This window comes from Pongo abelii, chromosome 11 (genome assembly GCF_028885655.2).
Source record: "Pongo abelii isolate AG06213 chromosome 11, NHGRI_mPonAbe1-v2.0_pri, whole genome shotgun sequence".
In the NCBI taxonomy this organism is placed as follows: domain Eukaryota; kingdom Metazoa; phylum Chordata; class Mammalia; order Primates; family Hominidae; genus Pongo; species Pongo abelii.
Window position 1 is genome coordinate 133,608,168 of NC_071996.2, and position 13,291 is coordinate 133,621,458.

The 13,291-nt window shown below is 45.3% G+C and overlaps 1 protein-coding gene across 2 annotated transcripts in view; it reads right to left on the reverse strand.

Moving 5' to 3' along the window:
• The window catches only part of SLC16A14 (solute carrier family 16 member 14), a 34,190-nt gene extending 21,144 nt beyond the window's left edge, over positions 1-13,046 (reverse strand). The window contains exons 1-2 of one of the 2 annotated variants that reach the window (XM_054549945.2): positions 12,626-13,046; positions 3,095-3,367 (exon numbers count right to left, since the gene is read on the reverse strand). In XM_054549945.2, coding sequence (XP_054405920.1) covers positions 3,095-3,353 — 259 coding nt within the window. In that variant the 5' untranslated portion in view covers positions 3,354-3,367; positions 12,626-13,046. The remainder of the gene's footprint in view (positions 1-3,094; positions 3,368-12,625) is intronic. The other variant, XM_002812953.4, reaches the window with a different exon arrangement.
• Between the last annotated feature and the right edge of the window lie 245 nt (positions 13,047-13,291).

The window sequence follows — 13,291 nt, forward strand, 5'->3', positions numbered from 1 at the left end:
AGTCCTAGTTTAACAAAACAGTGCAGATTTGAAGAAGTCAGTTCAATAATGTTACAGACAAAAATGATTTATCAGTAATTTTCTGACATACATAATGGTGCCTTTATTTAATTTTAAAACTATCCGTATTAATTCCCTTCTGGTAAGCATACACACATGCACACACACACATATGCCACACAACTTGAGAAACAACACTTTGTCCTTGTTGTCTATCATTAGGACTACTGTTGTTACTAATATTGGTTTTTGGTTTTTTTTTTTTTTTTTTTGAGACGGAGTCTCACTCTGTTGCCCAGGTTGGAGTGCAGTGGCACCATCTCGGTTCACTGCAACCTCTGCCTCCCGGGTTCAAGCAGTTCTCCTGCCTCAGCCTCCCGAGTAGCTGGAACTACAGGCATTTGCCACCATGCTTGGCTAATTTTTTGTATTTTTAGTAGAGAAAGGGTTTCACCATGTTGGCCAGGCTGGTCTCAAATTCCTGACTTCAGGTGATCTGCCCGCCTCAGCTTCCCAAAGTGCTGAGATTATAGACGTGAACCACTGTGGCTGGCCTTAATATTGTTTGTATTATCAAAAATAACATTGCTGGTGGAGTGGCTCACACCTGTAATCCCAGCACTTTGAGAGGCTGAGGCAGGAGGATCTCTTAAAGCCAGGAGTTTGAGATCAACCTGGGCAATACAGCAAGGCCCCATCTCTACAAAAAAGTTTTAAAAATTAGCAGGGCGTGGTAGCATATGCCTGTAGTTTTAGCTGCTCAGGAAGCTGAGGTGGGAGGATCGCTTGAGCCCAGGTGTTCAAGGCTGCAGTGAGTTATGATTGTGCTACTGCACTCCACCCTGGGCAACAGAGTGACACCCTGTTTCTACAAAAAGTAAAAAAAAAAAAAAAAGAGTTGAATGCCAGCCAAGATCAACAAGTCTCTGAATTGCATTCAAGCAATTAATGACTAATTGGGAATCACTGAAAAAGCACAGATTCCAATCAGACACACATTGGCCTGGCATACGCATACTTGCACAAAACCGAAAAAGATTAGAGGCCGTTTATGTTTCCAGTATAAAATATATTATAAATATTTTAAATTCAAACAATTAGATATAAATATATGGCTTTCACCTTTAAGTGAAACAACTGAAAAACATCATAGTGGTGGTTACCTCAGCGCATTGTTAAGGGAGGGAAATAAAATTAAATGAGATAATGTAAGGGAAAGCCCCTAGTATATCATAGATGCTTATTAAATATTAATTGACAGTAAGAGTTATTTCATTTTCAAACTGAAACACATTAGCCATCATAGCATTATATTTATAATAACTTCCCAGGTTTAGTATCTCCAGCTGTATAAGACTTGACTTCATAGATTGCTATGTGGTTAGGTTTAACTAGAAAATACAAGAATAGGGAGTGTATATTCAGGAAAACTTGAATCTATGTTCCCATGTTAAACAATTTTTTAAAAAAAGAAAATGCAGCGATATGCAGTGGCTCAGGCCTGTAATTCCAGGACTTTGGGAGGCTGAGGTGGGCAGATCTCTTGAGGCCAGGAGTTCGAGACCAGCCTGGGCAACAAGGAGAAACCCCGTTTCAAAAGAAAAAAAAAAAAAATACAAGAAAATATTGTTATTCCTTTCTGTTAGCTATATATCAGTAATCTTTCTAGAAACAGTTTAGAAGATTTTTCAATAATGAATAATCAATAATATTTCAAATTGAAAACATCAGAACTCAGGCTGGGCATGGTGGCTCATGCCTGTAATCCCAGCAATTTGGGAGGCCAAGGCAGGTGGATCACTTGAGGTCAGGAGCAGCCTGGCCAACATGGTGAAACCTCGTCTTTGCTAAAAATACAAAAAAATTAGCCGGGCGTGGTAGTGGGTGCCTGTAGTCCCAGCTACTAGGGAGGCTGAGGCAGGAAAATAGCTTGAACCTGGATGGCCGAGGTTGCAGTGAGCCCAGATTGTGCCACTGTGCTCCAGCCTGGGAGACAGAGCCAGACGCTGTCTCAAAAAAAAAAAAAAAAAAAAAAAAAAAAATCAGAACTCTGAAATGAGATTGTTACTGGACTTTTATAGTGTTTTATCTAAAATTTTTACCTTTAAAAGTATTCATAAATGTTAAATAAGCAGAGATTTATAATGGTAGATAATGAATTATAATGGTTAGGCAAACAGAGTTTGGGGCTAAATGAAGTTTTTTAAATGACAGTTTTTTTGTTTTTTTGTTTTTAAAGCCAGTTAAATTTAGCAGTCAGTGGTTGTATACCAACTTTAGTGACACTAATGTTAATAAGTTCTGATAATCCACTACCACTGGACCAGCCAAAATGATCAATTTTTAAAATACTCCAAATGTTTAAAATATTTAAATTGTTATATCACACAAGAGACAAGAGGACAAATATTGTATAATTTCACTTACATGAGGTACCTAGAATAGTCAAATTCATAGAGACAGAAAGTAGAGTGGTGGTGGCCAGGGGTGAGGGACGATGGGAATGGGGAATTCATGTTTATTGAATACAGTTTCCGTTTGGGAAGATGAAAAAAAGTTCTAAAGATGGATGGTGGTGATGGTTGTGCAAAAATATGAGCTTACTTAATGGGACTCAAAATGCTTAAAATTGTAAAATTATTTGTTTTTTGAAAGGGAGTCTCACTTTGTCTCTCAGGCTGGTGTGCAATGGCACAATCTCAGCTCACTGCAACCTCCACCTCCCAGGTTCAAGCAATTCTCCTGCTTCAGCTTGCCAAGTAGCTGGGATTACAGGCACATGCCACCACAACTGGCTAATTTTTATATTTTTAGTAGAGACACGGTTTTGCCATGTTGGCCAGGCTGATCTCGAACATCCGACCTCAACTGATCCACCCGACTTGGCCTCCCAAAGTGCCGGGGATTACAGGTGTGAGCCACCGTGCCCAGCCTAAAATGGTAAATTTTATGTTATGCATATTTTATCACAATTGAAAAATAGTAGCTAGTAACATCCAATATTGAATGTTACAACAATATAAAACATCACTTACAGTGGGGAATTGTCATTCGATAACGATTCAGTTTTACAACAGGTCACACATGAACATACCCACTATCAAGGTGATACCCATGCTGAGGGAGCTGACCCACGCAGTCAGGCCACGGCTCTGGTGGAATTCTTCCAGCCATTCCACGTTGAGGACACCCAGGGCCATCTGGGAGCCCATGATGAGGATGTGCACAAAGAAAGAGGAGAGCACCATCATCCAAGCCCATCCGCCATCAATGTTTGGGTGGGGCTTCAGTGTCTTTTTGTCTTTGGGGCCATCTTCAAAATCATACCCAATATCTTCATGACTGGTATACATTTTCCAAGATTTTTCTGAAATACATATAACAAATAATTTCATGGAACATCAAAAGGAAAAATATCTTCATCTTCTTTGTACAGCTCTACCTCCCCATCAGGGTCAAAGTGGCTCCAGTATCACATCTGATCTTCAGGTTAATCTTTGTCACCATAGAGATTTGACTCCTTACTGTTTCCCAGGATCAAGTGCTTTTATGAAACCTGTTTCATCTTATAGCCATCACATATATAGGTATTACAATCTTGGGAATAGACTCAGAGAAGTAAGGTGATTTTCTAAGGCCTATATTTAGTGTGGTCAATTGGGAAACTAGGATTTGACCCCAGTTAGTCCTGACTCCAAAGCCCATACCCTGTCTCCCTTATAGAGATGGATACTGACAGGTGACAAGAAAGATGTTGGAGAAGGAAGATCTGGCTTCAGGCAGCCTTTCAGGGTAGGTTCACCTTGGTGGGGCCCCTAGCAAAGGATCCGGTTCTCAGTTTTTGTGGGTGCAAGTGTTAATTTGTTCAGTGCAGCCAGAGTGGATCAGCCTCAGGGGGTCTGGCTCATACTAACCCAATTCAGGAGAGACTGATAAGGCCAATTGATTACAATGAAAGACATAGCTTTCTAATAATGGTGGTACTTATGTCTCATTATACAAGACACAGACTTTACTCCCCTCCACCCAACCCCATTCCTAGTATTTACATGGGGAACTTAATTAGTTACTAGAAAATTACTTCAAAAATAGGGTATCAGACTAAAGGAGTTTGAATAGATACTGTGGTGACATACAGGTCACCAGGTGAGGTTACCAGGCAGGCAGGGGCTAGATCATGCAGGGCCCTTGTGAGCCAAATAAGGAGTTTTTAGTTTATCTTGTACATAATGAACAGCCATTGGCTGAATTTACATCAGGAGGAGACATAATGAGATGGGTTCTTTGCATAGATCTATCTCTCAAGATGTTTGAATGAGAGGAGGGAGGCTAGATGGAGCTAGAGGATGCTAGCTCCTCTTTTGATTGTTTGTTTTCTTGAGACAGGGTCTTGCTCTGTCACCCAGGCTGGAGTGCAGTGGTGTGATCATAGCTCACTGCAGTCTTGAACTCCTGGGCTCAAAGGATCTCCCACTTCAGCCTCCTGAATAACTGGGACTATAGGTACATGCCACCATGCCTGGCTAATTTTCCTATGTATGTATGTATGTATGTATGTATGTATGTATACATGTATGTAGAGACAGGGTCTCACTATGTTGCCCAGGCTGGTCTTGAACTCCTGGCTTTAAGCGATCCTCCTGCCTCAGCCTCCTGAAATGCTGGTATTACAGGTGTAAGCCACTGTGCCTGACCTGTTTCATTTTTCATGGTTTTTTTTTTTTGGATGAGAATTAAGTGTGTGTATAAAGACTGAGGATAAGGAGCAGGAGTTAGGGGTGGAGAGAGAGCGATGTTATGATGATAATGACTAATCCTGGAGATGGTGAAACAGATTGGTCTTTATTAGGAAGAGAGACCCATCCTCTGAGTCTGGAGGAAGGAGGGGGTGGATGGACCTATGATGGTAAGTAGTGGGATGAAAAGCCACACCTGATGGTTTAATTTCTTTGGTGAAGCAGGAAGTTAGGTTATCGGCTGAGAATGAGGAGGGCGGAGGTTGTGTAGGAGCCTTAATTCTCGGAATAATGGAAAAGACTGTTGCCTACAACAATTGGAAATGATTGCTGGGCAGTTCCAAAGGTCAAATTGAGCCCTGCAGGGTCCCACTGCCCAGCTATGGCCATGGAGCACCAAGGACAGAGCCAGGGAGCACTCTGCCCCGGAGGTTGCAATAAGCTGGAGGACTTCAAAACAACAAACAACTAAGAGTTGGTTTGCTTTCTAAATCATCACTACATGCCAGCAATTCTAGACAATTACACTGAAAAAACGTTTAGTTGGTCTAAGTTCCAATTATGTTGAATTTTACTTATGTATACGTATGCTTCAAATTAGCCGGTTTTAATTTCTCATCCTTTTGTAAACATTGTATTCTACATGGAAGTTATTTCAAGAACTCCTGGTTTTACAGTTGACCCTGGCACCTGTGTAGCCCCAGCTACACACATTAGTTGGGAGAGGAAGCTCCTAAGAGTTCAGAATTGTTGGCAAAACAATACCCACTTGGCAAAATCCATACCCACAACCCCTGTGGCGTTATGTGTCGCCGCCTTTCTCAGAGCACTCTAGGTGAACTGTGCCAGCACAACTATTGTCCATAAAAAGAACCAGATCTCGAGTCACTTCACTTCTGTCACTCTATGAACTCACTTGGAGATTCTAGTTTACAATTTAAAATAGTGAAACAGTGAAGACTGCGAAGTACAAAACCTTGGTTTGGAAAGTGACATTTTAAATTAATACTTGAAATGTTTTACTCAATTTGAACAATATCTTTTTTTTTTTTTTTTTTTTTTTTGAGACAGAGTGTTGTTCTGTCACCCAGGCTGGAGGGCAGTGGCGTAATTTTGACTCACTGCAACCTCTGCATCCTGGGTTCAAGCAATTCTCATGCTTCAGCCTCCTGAGTAGCTGGGACTACAGGCGTGTGCCACCACACCTGGCTAATTTTTGTATTTTTATTAGAGACAGGGTTTTGCCATGGTGGCCAGGCTGGTCTTGAACTCCTGACCTCAAGTGATCCTCCTGCCTTGGCTTTCAAAGTGCTGGGATTACAGGCATGAAGCACTCTGCCCGGCTTAATATCTTTAAAATGGAAATATATTCTTCTTTTAATTATTTTAACACAGAAGAACAATAACATAATGAGTATTACTGACCATTACATGATTATTACTGAAAATCATTTTGTTGCCATGGCAGAGGGTGATGTAAAAAAACTATCCATTCTGGGTGTCAAAGGCACTAAGAAGTCTCGAATCGTAGGGCTTTTCTCAGGAGTGTTCTGATGTGGACCGGTAGGAGAGAGGAGCAGATTGTGGCAAATTGCACAGTGCCTGCAGCCTGTTTCTATCCACATCTGAGTTAAGAATTTTTTGTTTGTTTTTACCTTTTTTTTTTTTTTTTTTGAAACAGGGTCTTGCTCTGTCACCCGGGCTGGAGTGCAGTGGCGTAATCATAGCTCACTGCAGCCTTGAACTAGCAGGCTCCAGTGATCCTTCTGCCTCAGCCTCCTGAGTAGCAGGTACTACAGGCATGCGCCACCACAACTGGCTAATTTAAAAATTTCTTGTAGAGATGGACTTTCACCATGCTGCCAGCCTAGTCTCAAGCAATCCTCCTGCTTTGCAATCCCAAAGTGCTGGGATTACTTTATCTTTCTAAAGGCTATGTTTCCCCAAAGCCCTAAAATACTCTGACCACTTAGAGGAAAAGTTTGCTGACCCCTGGACTAGAGCATTGGTTCTGGCTAAGGGTTTACTGGGGGAAAAAATGAGTGTAGGGGAACCAAGGGTACCAGTGGAGGAGCAACTTAGTGGATCTGTCTGGAGCTCATCTTCTTTCTTTCTGTCACACCTTGTTCTCATTATTATTTTTACGTTTTAAATTATTCCATCTCCTCAACAGCTGTCCAGTCCTCAGCCACTACAGCACCTATGTGCAGTGCTGCTCTTGGCCTGGGTCCTTCCTCCTTCACACATCTGGCTACCTCCCATTATCCAGATTGCTGGGAGTGATAAAATGTTTATCTCAGAAGCCAATTTGCAGGCCGGGTGCAGTGGGTCAAGCCTGTAATCCCAGCACTTTGGGAGGCTGAGGTGCGTGGATCACCTGAGGTCAGGAGTTCGAGACCAGCCTAGCCAACATGGTAAACCCTGTCTCTACTAAAAATAGAAAAATTAGTTGGGGATAGTGGTGGGTGCCTAAAATCCCAGCTACTTGGGAGGCTGAGGTAGGAGAATTGCTTGAAGCTGTGGGGGCAAAGGTTGCAGTAGTGAGGTGAGATCACATCACTGCACTCCAGCCTGGGTAAAAGAGCGAAACTCTGTCTCAAAAAAAAAAAAAAAAAAAAGCCAATTTCTTCATCCCTTTGAATTATCATTAGGATGGAGTCCCTTCAGCACCTTCTCCCAGCTATTGTGTGTGATTTTCTCTCCTTCCCCTCCTCTCTCCTTCCAGCCTCCTCACCTCTTCTGCTGATCCTTCAAGATTCAGTTAATTTATAATAGTGAAACCCCGAAACAGTGAAAAAAGACCCTGAACACATCTTTACTATCTAACACCAGAATACTTGTTAAATCAATTGATTGTAGCATAGCTAGACAATGTAGGTCTCTCATCAATAATAAAGTTCACACTTTAGTGTGACCCTGTACCTTTTCAAAGAGCCCTAGACAGCTTTATTTTTGACATATGTAATAATCTCTTTGTTATTTCTACAAAGACATGTATCCATAGGAAAAAAGACTGGAGCAAAACAAAGAAAAATGTTGATGGAGATTATTCTTCGAATGATGGTCTTACCAGTAATTTCCCCCTTCTTTCTACTTATCTTAGTGGTGAGAAATTTTCTCAATATGCCAGGTGTGGTGTCTCATGCCTGTAATCCCAGCAATCTGGGAGGCTGAGGCAGGGGGATTACTTGAGCTCAGGAGTTTAAGACCAGCCTGGACAACAGTGAGACCTCGTCTCCGTAAATAAAAATTAGCCAGGCACATGTGGTGGCGCATACTTGTAGTCCCAGCTACCTGGAGGCAGAGGTGGGAGAACTGCTTGAGCCTGGGAGGTTGAGGCTGCAGTGAGTTGTGATCATGCCACTGCACTCCAGCCTGGGAGACAAAGTGAGACCCTGTCTCAAAAAAAAAAAGTTCCTTAATAGATATATATTACCTGTATTATAAGAAAACAAAAGCTACCTTTTAAATATTGTCTGGATCAGCCTCTTACCTCCAGGTAAATTAGTGGCTGACTTGTAAAAGAGAAAACAAAGCAAGATGACCTCTACTGGGAAGTCTTCCAGTCTGTCTTGGGTTTCAGGCTTGTGTGTGTGTGTGTGTGTGTGTGTGTGTGTGTGTGTCTGTGTATGTGTGTATCTGTCCCCGTCCCAATGTCTGAGCCTGCTTGGGGCTAGAAAGGGATGGGGCAGCCCTTGCTCTCCAAAGCTCACAGCGCAGAGCAGAGCTGCATTGTCAAAGGGCCAGTGGATGAGCCCAGAGAGGGTTCAGAAGGGATGGTTGGTGATTGTCTTCCCTCTGCCTCTGTTGTGTGCAGAATCCTGAGGAGCCAGAAACAGGAGAACCAGGCAGCTTGACACAAGGTGTGAATAGCTCATAAAAATGTCATTTTGCTATCCATGGGAAAATGCTCAGCTATGTTTAATATGATGAAACAACAATACGTGGCATTTTCCTGAAGTTCATTTACAACCAAGGAAGGCTTTGAAGTAATACAAATTTAAAAGTTAGAGTTTTTTAGGCCGGGCGTGGTGGCTTATGCCTGTAATCCCAGCACTTTGGGAGGCCAAGGTAGGCGGATCACCTGAGGTAGAGAGTGTGAGACCAGCCTGACCAACATGGAGAAACCCTGTCTCTACTAAAACTACAAAATTAGCCGGGTGTGGTAGCACATGCCTGTAATCCCAGCTATTCGGGAGGCTGAGGCAGGAGAATCACTTGTACCTGGGAGGCAGAGGTTGCAGTGAGCCAAGATCGCACCATTGCATTCTAGCCTGGGCAACAAGAGTGAAACTCCGTCTCAAAACAAACAAACAACAACAACAACAACAAAAACAAAAGTTATAGTTTTTCAGCCCATGGGTTGAAATATTAAGCACTTTTCTAAATCAATGATAAGAACTTTATATTCTTACTGAATTATTTATGGGTGAAGAGATGTAGGTGCCATCAAACTGCTCTTGATATTTCCAGTTTGTTCATAAATAAGTGACACCGAATAGCATTTAATGGACAAATTTTATTCAAGAGGCACAAGGGTGCATGTAGAATATAGTATCAAATGCAGAGCACTGGTGGCAGGCAGGGATGGGGCAAAAAGTTCTTTTTTTTTGAGATGGAGTCTCACTCCATTGCCCAGGCTGGAGTGCAGTAGCATGATCTCGGCTCATTGCAACCTCTACCTTCCAGGTTTAAGCAATTCTCCTGCCTCAGCCTCCCGAGTAGCTGGGACTTCAGGTGTGCACCACCATGCCAGATAATTTTTGTATTTTTGTAGAGACGGAGTTTCACCATGTTGGTCAGGCTAGTCTTGAACTCCTAACCTCAAGTGATCCACCTGCTTTGGCCTCTCAAAGTGCTGAGATTACAAGCGTGAGCCAGCATGCCTGGCCCAAAAAGTTCTTTTGGATCCTCAGGAGGCCCCTGTAGATCTGCTGAGAAATGGAGTCATTTGTATTTCACACTTAAATCTCTCCAAAAGTAATTACTGTTTTGACTATTCATGGTTAACTTCTAGACCAACTAGTTAATGAAAACAAAAGACAACAGAAAAACAAACGTTTATCCCTCCAACTCCAAGATTGCTTGTAGCATTCATATAATTCTATACATGTATAATTATATATGTATTTATATAAGATATAAGAATAATTTTAGTATTATAATCCTACTCCACACCTGGAGAGAGGGAGAACTTAGAGGGTGTATCTGTACCCCCAGGCTCCATATCTTTGTCCACCATAGGGCCTTCGAGCTCCCTTACATTTTCTACATCCTGACATACATGTAAAATGACGATATGTATGTGGCACACTGAGGCAGTGAATGTGGGGCTTCTGCTAAGGATTAATATGTAAAATGTGGCAGAACACGGTGGCTCATGCCTGTAATCCCAGCACTTTGGGAGGCTGAGAGGGATGGATCACTTGAGGTCAGAAGTCTGAGACCAGCCTGGCCAACATGGTGAAACCTCTTCTCTGCTAAAAATACAAAAATTAGCCAGTGTGGTGGTGCGCACCTATACTCCCAGCTACGCAGGAGGCTGAGGCAGCAGAATTGCTTGAACCTGGGAGACAGAGGTTACAGTGAGCTGAGATGGTGCCACTGCACTCTAGCCTGGATGATAGAACGAGACTACCTCAAGAAAAAAAAAAGTAAAAGGTAACTCACTCTAAGCAAGCTCGCTACTGGAAGCTTGACAAAAAATATTAGGGCTTCGTTATGAAGAGGGTGAAATAAGAAAATGGGAAGATTACGGGAGCAATAGTCAGCCTTCCATTCTCCCCAAATGAGTTCATAGACGATGAAAAAGAAATTGTAAGTGGGGGGTAACATATATAGGCTATGAAACTAGGTCAGCTACATATTTACGTGATAATAGGCAGAAATGAAAATAACAGATCCTTCTAAGGTGTTTCAGATATTAGAACAAAATTAAATTTTCTACAGTAGTGTAGAAAGTTTTATAGGCAAGTCATTTTTTTTTTTTTTGACTATGGCTTTGTCGCCCAGGCTGGAGTGCACTGGTGAGATCTCGGCTCACTGCAACTTCCGCCTCCCGAGTTCAAGCGATTCTCCTGCCTCAGCCTCCCGAGTAGCTGGGACTACAGGTGTGTGCCACTGCATCTTTAGTATCTTTAGTAGAGAAGGGGTTTCGCCATGTTAGCCAGGCTGGTCTCGAACTTCTGACCTCAGATGATCCACCCGCCTCGGCCTCCCAAAATGCTAGGATTACAGGCATGAGCCACCGCGCTGGGCCAAGTCATTCATTTTTAATTTGGCTATTGTTATTATATTGCATGTGGTGAGCTCATTACACATAAGGAAAGCGGGAAGCACGAAGCTAAAATTAAAATTACAGTCTTCCCCAAAGCTACGCAGAGCGTGGTGGCAGCGGCTCTGCATCCCATGCAGGTGAGTGCGGGGTTCACCTTTAATTTCTGCTCTGCAGGCGCTTCCGCGCTCTTCACCTGGTGTGTACAGGGCATTTGGGGCCTTTAGAGGGCGCACTTGCGGCCAGCAGGCTGAAGAAGCTGCCGCGGAGAAGGCTGGGGAGCTGAGCTGAGCTGGTGCAGACAGCACAGGAGAAAAACAGAATCGAAAAATTCACACCGAATTAGGAGGACTCAACACACACATGCTTCGCTCTGGGTCAGGGACTGTGCTTGGTGGCTTCTCCAACGCGATCCAGTCCAATTGGCGTGAATGTCCCCATTTTACAGATGAAGAATCTGAGCCATCAGATTCTCGGGAGCAATGAAGCTTAGAGAGGTTAAACTAGCAGGCTGTGGAAACCAAATCGGAACCCAGGCCTGCAGGATCCCAAGCCTGTTTTACCTCCTCCCACCCCCAACACTCCCTCTCTCCCCTCTCTTCTCTCTCTCTCTCTCTCTCTCTCTCTCACACACACACACACACACACAGCCGCACACGCACGCACACGCAAACAAAGAAGCCAGACAAGGCAAAGGGGAATCTCTCTAATCCCCAATAATGGCCCTCAGTCATCCTTGTTAATGAGCCCGAATCAATTTTTCCTCAGGAAGAAAATGGCTTAATTGGAAAGCAGAGTTCAGCTCCTAAAACATCGTTATGGCCTTGGAAGCGTTTAGCCCCGAAATGGCCGTCCCCGGTCTCTCACCCCATTTCAGCCTCTCTTGAGGAGTCTCGATCGGAAGCGCTAAGGGGGCCCAGCCTCTGCGCGCCCTGGGTGCGGGATCGTGCCCGCGGGGTCCGGCCTCCCGCCCCACCCTTCGAGCTCCCGCCCCGACCCACGCTCGGTGCTCCCGCTCCCTCGGCACCCCAAGACCACATCCCCACTTCGGGCACCCCGCATCCCTCGGCGCGTTCGGAAGCCAGCAGCCCCGCGGGGAAGCTGGGCCGGCTGCAGCACCACAGCCTGTGCAGAGAGGCATCCGCACCCCCCGAAGTCCCTAGGCGCAGCCTCGGGTTCCCGGCTCTGCGCCTCATCACTGTCCAGTTCGAGTCCCAAACGGGCCTAGAGAGCAGCCCGGCAGCGAGGCTGTGCCCCGGGCAGAGCGCACTTCTCCAGCCGGACGGGGGTGCCCCGGATGACGCTCGCGGGGGCCCGGCCAGCTTGAGCAGCAAGGCGCGCGTCCCCAAGCTCCGCCTGGCGATCTGCCCTGAACCGCCGGTTACCCTGCCCTCCCGCAGCTCCCAAGCCCCCGCGGCGGCCTTGGCACTACCACCTGCCCCGGCACAGCCTCGCCCTCCACCGCCCGGGCAGCCTTTCCCGAGCCTGCCTTGGGCTGGGGCTGCCCCTTCTCGGGGGTCCCTGGGGTGCAGCGGCCATCGGAAACCTAGGCTCCGATGCCCCAGGCGCCGTTCCATTCCCCAGGCCCGCGGCGCGCGCGGCCTCGGATACTCACCGCCCGAGGCCCGCTGGGCTGCGGCCTCACTCGGCTCCACGCCCGGATCCTCGAACTTGCTGCTCTGCTTGGAGCCCCCTGAGCTGCTGGATGTAGAGATTTGTTGCAATGTCGCCTATCATCCTGGAGATGCGGGTGCCTGCGGCTCAGCTCTCCTCCCGGCTCGGTGCTCTCTGTGAGGGGCTCCCGGGCTCTTCCGCCGCTCGCTGCCAGGCCAGGTGAGCGTTTGGTGGAACTGAAAGCTCGACGCCTCAGTCCAGGTGGCTTTAAAAAGGGTGCGTTTGGAGGTGCCCAAACCTAACCCGGGCTTCCTTCCAATCGGAGCAATTTCAAATCTTCATGCTCGTTCATTCCTATACCGGCTAATTCTGGTTTGGCAGGGGGAAAAAAAAATGCAGTCACCTCACATGCACACTCTTGTGGCCGGTTGAAGTTTATAGCTTTGGTTGAGGTTCCGCTAAGGCGCTGCACATTTATCACTGGAGGAAAGGTCCTGAAACCTAATCCAGGATGCAAGTGAGACTAGCAGTAGCCTCCATTTCTCTGAGATGGGAGAGAAGGGATGAAACAGACCCTCACTGCAATATTTTTGGCCAAAGAGGACTCAAAGTCCCTTATTCTCTCTCTTTTAGAGACACGGGTTTCACTATATTGCCAGGCTGGTCT